The sequence below is a fragment of the Apodemus sylvaticus genome, chromosome 2, assembly GCF_947179515.1.
Source record: "Apodemus sylvaticus chromosome 2, mApoSyl1.1, whole genome shotgun sequence".
Classification (NCBI taxonomy): Eukaryota; Metazoa; Chordata; class Mammalia; order Rodentia; family Muridae; genus Apodemus; species Apodemus sylvaticus.
Genome location: NC_067473.1, coordinates 114,141,905 through 114,147,904, shown reverse-complemented (window position 1 = coordinate 114,147,904; position 6,000 = coordinate 114,141,905). Strand labels below are relative to the sequence as shown.

General features: G+C 45.1%; 1 protein-coding gene and 1 non-coding gene across 3 annotated transcripts in view; both read left to right on the top strand.

Annotated features, from left to right (window-relative positions):
• Positions 1-1,656: 1,656 nt before the first annotated feature.
• Positions 1,657-1,788, top strand: LOC127679537 (small nucleolar RNA SNORA17). The gene has a single exon (XR_007976837.1). It is a non-coding gene; the product is annotated as a small nucleolar RNA SNORA17 (small nucleolar RNA).
• Positions 1,789-4,383: 2,595 nt separating this feature from the next.
• Paip2b (poly(A) binding protein interacting protein 2B) overlaps positions 4,384-6,000 on the top strand; it is a 30,185-nt gene continuing 28,568 nt past the window's right edge. Inside the window, exons 1-2 of one of the 2 annotated variants that reach the window (XM_052174126.1) lie at positions 4,384-4,481; positions 4,818-4,874. In XM_052174126.1, coding sequence (XP_052030086.1) covers positions 4,846-4,874 — 29 coding nt within the window. In that variant the 5' untranslated portion in view covers positions 4,384-4,481; positions 4,818-4,845. Of the gene's footprint in view, positions 4,482-4,817; positions 4,875-6,000 lie in introns of those variants that run through there. The other variant, XM_052174127.1, reaches the window with a different exon arrangement.

Here is a 6,000-nt window from a genome sequence, read left to right as displayed (position 1 = left end):
AACTGCTGGGCACCCCTGTGGCAAAGGATCTTCTCATTTTGGTGGATGTTTTTATTTTCTGGTGTTTTCTTATTCCCCCCAAGGCAGGGTTTCTCTGTTTGTCCTGGAACTCACTCTGTAGACCAGGCTGGCTTCAGAGATCTACCTGCCTCTGCCTCCCAAGTACTGAGATTAAAGGCATATGCCACCCCTGCCCCGGTATGAGGGATTTTCTTAATCAGATTATTTGAATCAGAAAGGCTAACCCTAAATATGGGCCATACCTTCTAGTGGCAGCCCATATGAAATGACAGGGCCTGCTTGCCCTCACTCTTACTGACAGTGTCTACCCTGGTGGTTCACTATTCCTTCGCCAACATCAGAACCAGCTTCTATGAGATTCCAACACAGAATGATAACCAGCGGCTCTCCAGGAATCCTCTAGGACTCCAGCCCCAGATTTGAACTGATGAGACATCCAGCCTTGTGGACTGAACAACTACCTACTGATTCTTGGCCTCTCTACTGTAAGACAGTCATTGTTGGACTACCTGGAATACATCTATAAACCTATTTTATAGTCTATTAAATATCTTCACACACACACTCATTCATTCTATTCTGATCCTTTAGAGAATCCTAATACACATCTATTACATACTTATGCTTATGCATAGTGAGATATGCAATTAAAATCAGATGCCTTGTGGGAAGGAATGTATGCCGTAAGCAAATGCATATATAATTTGCCTCTCAGTCAAAACAGAGACCTTCACATTTTATACTCTTGAGTAACCAGCTCTTTCTCCTTTGAGATCCCATTAAGGAAGGTTGGGGACTATAGCCTGGTCTTGTGTACCCTAACTCAAGGAACTCACTGCTTATGCAACATATCTGTACAGTCTCTTTGCTTTTATAATAAAGTGTCTTTGGCTCTTGGCAATGTATGTATGGTTTCTCAGTTCTTTGAATAAGACACCAAGTACCTGGAAACACTCAGTTCTGACACTAAGTAATAGACTTCTGACTGACAGGAGCTGGTAGGAGACAATGGTGAGAAATTACTACAATTTAATTTCTCAGGTCCAGGGTTTAGTTAGAGCTGGTGAAAACATTTTTCGATGACTGTGGTAGTTGCTGTGCAACAATATGATCACCAAATCTCACCGAAGAGCAAACACACTCGAGTTAAGGTGGGAGCCCAGGACGACAGCAAATGCCTTCAGTCCCAACAATGCGGAGGCAGAAGCAGGCAGGTCTCTGTGAGTTCAAGACCAGCATAATCTACAGAGTGATTTCCAGGTCAGCCAGGGTTATATAGAGAGATCCTGTCTTAAAAAAAAAAAAAAAAAAAAAAAAAGATAGTAGGAGCTGGAGAGGTGGCTTGCTTGCTAATTAAGAGCAGATACTGCCTTTGAAGAAGATGAGAGTTTACTTCCCAGAATCCATATCTGGAGGCTCAGAACAGCTTCTCACTCCAGCTCTAGAGAACCTGATGCCCTCTTCTAGCCTCCATAGGCAACATACCCATGTGTACGTAAACACACACAATTAAAAATAAATCTTTGAAAAGGGAGCTAAGACAGTAGTTTTCATGTACCCATGAAAACAGAGGCCAACCTAGGGGGCCTGCTCTGGTTTGCTTCCTACTGCTGTCCTGACCAAAACCAGTTTAGGTTTGACCCTAGAGGGGTTGCAGGCATGGCTGCAGTGTCACATGTGCATCTGTAGGTGGCAGAGAGGAGAGAGGATATGTCTGTGCTCAGTGTTCTGACCTGTAAACATCTGAATGATTAGTAGCCTAACACTCCACAAAAAAGCAAGCCTGAGACTGTAGGCTTAGATTTTTTTAAACCTACTTTATTTAGGGTTCTTAAACACAGACTATTGAGAACCACCCTGTGGGAACCAAACCTGGGTTCTGTGCCAGAGCAACAAGTGCTCTTAACCTCTGGGTCATCTCTCCAGCTCCTAGGGTAGTCACTTTGAACAGTGGTGTAATTTATGTAGACAGAAAAACCCAGGATGAGGCAGAAGAGCTGTCCTTTGGGGGTCAGATCATTTCATTTCATCTCATTCCATTTATTCTGATGTCCAGGTTACCAAGTTAGAATTTCTACTAGACAAGTAAATATGATTCTAGGTGGATACAAAATGGAGTTAGATACAGTTAAGACTCAGCTCCTAGGGCCTGAGGAGTTGCATCGGCCATTAAGAGAACATACTGCTTGCGCAAAGGACCTCCACTGAGTTCCCAGCACCCACATTAGGCAGCTCACAATTGCCTATAACTCCAACTCTTACTGGCTCTTTTTTTTAAAAAAAAAAAAAAAGAAAAAAGAAAAAAGAAGGCACAGAAAAAGAATTATCTCCTATGGGCTGGAGATGGTACAACAGTTAAAAGAGCTTGCTGTTTTTACAGAGGACCTGAGCTTGATTCCCAGAACATTAGGCAACTCACACCTACCTATGACTTTAGATCCAGGGGAATCCAATGTCTTTGGCCTCCATGGGCACCTCTACTCATGTGTACCTACCCCCACATAGGTACACACTGCCACACAAACAAACAAATGTGTAAGATTTTAAAAAATCCATCTATTAGAAGTAGATTTATTGAGAAAAAGAATGAGTGATAGACCTGGAATACCTAAGGGACCAATTATGGGAGGATATTCCCTTAGGTGGGAGGAGGAAAGAGTTAATGTTAGATGATGAATTTATCCAAATATTTTCATTATATTTATATACTCCTTTACTAAACCTATAATTGTGTTGTGACTGTAATTAGCACAGTGGGTAGGAGGAGACAGAGATGTATGAGGAGTTTCATTAAAAATTCCACTTTAATAAAAGACTTTAGTGCATGAGTATGTTTTTTTTTGTTTGTTGTTGTTTTTGCTTTTTTTTTTTTTTTTTTTTTTGGCTTTTTCAAGACAGGGTTTCTCTGTGTAGCCCTGGCTGTCCTGGAACTCATCCTGTAGACCAGGCTGGCCTCGAACTCAGAAATCTGCCTGCTTCTGCCTCCCAAGTGCTGGGATTAAAGGTGTGGGACACCACCGCCCCGCTAGTGCATGAGTATGTTAACTTCAAGTATGTGCATGCAGTACTCTGGAGGCCAGAAGAGGGCGCCTAATCCCATGGAGCTGGAGTTACTGGTGGTTGTAAGCCACCATGTAACTGAAACATGTTGAAAGCTGAACCTGTCTTCTGCAATAGCAGCAAATGCTCTTAACTGTTGATCCACCACTCCAGCCACCAATATACTATTTTCTTTTTATGGACATTACTTAAGGTTTGGATATTGTCTTAGGGTTTGTATTCCTGCACAATCATCATGACCAAGAAGCAAGTTGGGGAGGAAAGGATTTATTCGGCTTACATTTCCACACTGCTGTTCATCAGCAAAGGAAGTCAGGACTGGAACTCAAGCAGATCAGGAAGCAGGAGCTGATGCAGAGGCCATGGAGGGATGTTATTTACTGGCTTGCTTGCCCTGGCTTGCTCAGCTTGCTTTCTTTATAGAACCCAAGACTACCAGCCCAGGGGTGGCACCACTCACAATGGGCCCTCCACCCTTGATCACTAATTGAGAAAATGCCTTACAGCTGGGTCTCATGGAGGCACTTCCTCAAGGGAGGCTTTCTCTGTGATAACTCAAACTTGTGTCAAGTTGACACATAAAACCAGCCACTACAGATATCTTAACCCAAAGGACAGAACAAATAAGTGTGTGTGTGCGCGCGTGTCTTGTTTTTCTGAGACTTGGTCGCACAATGAGCTCAGGCTGGTCTGGAGGAATTTGTGATTTTCTTGCCTCAGCCTCAGTCCTGCTGGGACTGAAAAAGTCAAGTTTGTTTCTAAAAACATGGAAGCATCCCTTTCTGTTCTTCCAATTTCCCAAATAGTCCCACTTTTTAACCTCACGACTTAACACAGAAGCAAATTCCCGCTCTCAAAACTCATTTCTAGCTAGTGGACAGCTGAGGAAATCCCTGAGTCCGACTCCCCCTTTCTAAAGTGACCTAGACAAGTGACACAGGCTTCCAGATTAACCCAAGAACGAAGCTGGAGCGAAAGCCCTTGTAAACAAACCCGGAGTCGTCTCACTCAGGCTCCTCCCCCAAGTGGGGGTGATTCACTTGGGCTGAAATCTAGGCGTGACCAATGCTTCTTCAACCAATCAGAGCTGGGAGTCTCCAATGAGGGCGGAGCGAATGGACAGATGTTAAGACCAATCACAAGCTGGAACTTCTGAAAGAGCTGGGCGGGCATTGTTTCACATTTAGACCAATCAAAACTAGGTTAGTGAGCGGCATTCTCTGATGTCCAATAGATAGATGGGGCGTTGTCCGGTAGCCAATAACTGGCGCTAGGGGGCGGGGCGAGACGCGCGTGTGAGGCCGAGGTACCTCGAGCGTTTGTGCGCCGAGGCTCGCGCTCTCAGGAGGCGGCGCTGTGCTGTGGTGCGGACCTCGGGGCGGCGTTGTCCGCGCGGCCAGGTGGGTTCAGGCGTCCGGGCTGGATCCTCCGGCCATCCGGGGACGCGCACGGCCCCACTCGTTTCGGGCTGCCCGGGAGCGCGCGGAGCCCCTCTCCCCGCGGGCTGTCCGAGAGCGCGCAGAGCCCCTTCCCGGGGCGGCCCGGGCCCAGGCCGTCCGACGCTCGGGCGCTCGCGGGCCATCTCCTCTCACCTCATCCTTCTCACCATCCTTGCTACGACCTGCCGCCTCCGGCCGCCTCTCCTCTCTCTCGCCTTCCGAGACGTTCACCCTCAACCTCGGGATTTCAGACCCATTTTCCCTGGAAACTAACATCTCTCACTTTGCTTTTTGTAGGCACCTGAAGGCTAAAGGCGAGAGGCAGATGACGACGCTGAAGACAGGCTCTGCAAGGTTCGGAACTGCAGTGAGCTTGCTTAAACTATCTCTGCCTCCCCTTACATGCCATTTAATCGCTCGCTTCTCCTAGAATCTTTGTCCTCGTAAAGTGCTTTTGCTCGCAGCTGCTGAAAACGCAGGTGAAAAGGCTTGCCAGCAGCAACCAGTTTGAAATCTGTTACGTGGATGGACCGGGATTCTGACACAGCTTAGAGCACTAATTCACACTATCTGGAAGGGCCTGGTCCTCCCGGACCAGGTACGGGACATATGTGATTATCACACACAGCCCCTGAGAGAATTACGGCAGCTCAGGGGCGACCTTCAGCATTGTCTTTACAGGGAATTTGTTTGTGCCTCATAGTATGACAGTGTTTGGCTTCCTGTGGTGGTTCTAACCATATGTTTCCTGATGGCCTTTCACACTGTCTCAAACCCAAATAAAAATATGCCAGACATTTACTGTGAATAAATTAGCTCATCACTTGTAGTTTTATTGGAGATTTTAGAAGCTGAGGGATGTTAGACAATAGGGGTTTTATTTTGGAAGCTGGAGGAAATTGAGTATTGGAATAAGAGACTAATACTTTGGGCAGAAAGGGAGGGAGAATAAGAATATAAATATATCCAAAACTGCATTGTTCTCATGTTGTCATTTTCATGACTTTATATCTGGAATTGTTTTTCTTGGTTCTTAAAAAGGAGAAAGTAAGTTGTAGTTTAGCATCAGATTCACTGTTGTGGAGTTTGTAAGCTTTGCTTTACTATTTTTCTTATCCAACTTGTAGCACATAACAGTATAGTTCCTTGTGTTTTGCTGTGGTAAGATTTTTGTCATAGCGGAGAAAGGGAAGTTAGACGGAATTAAAAGCAGTCTTTACTCTTAGGTGCCAGCATTGTCTCATAGGCCATATGTTTGGGCCATATTAGTGAATCACACTGGAAAGAGCGAATCTTAAAATTGTTGTGGTTTATGTCAGTTAAAGCAGGTGTCAAAGTCATGGGTAAACTACAGATCTCTGAATTGGTCACTATTGTAAACTGTTGTAAGTCTGCATTTGAAAATCAAAGGTACCTACCATATCTTTGATAAATCTGTGCTTAGTGGTTACTTGTTTGGAAATTTAGGAGATATAACTAG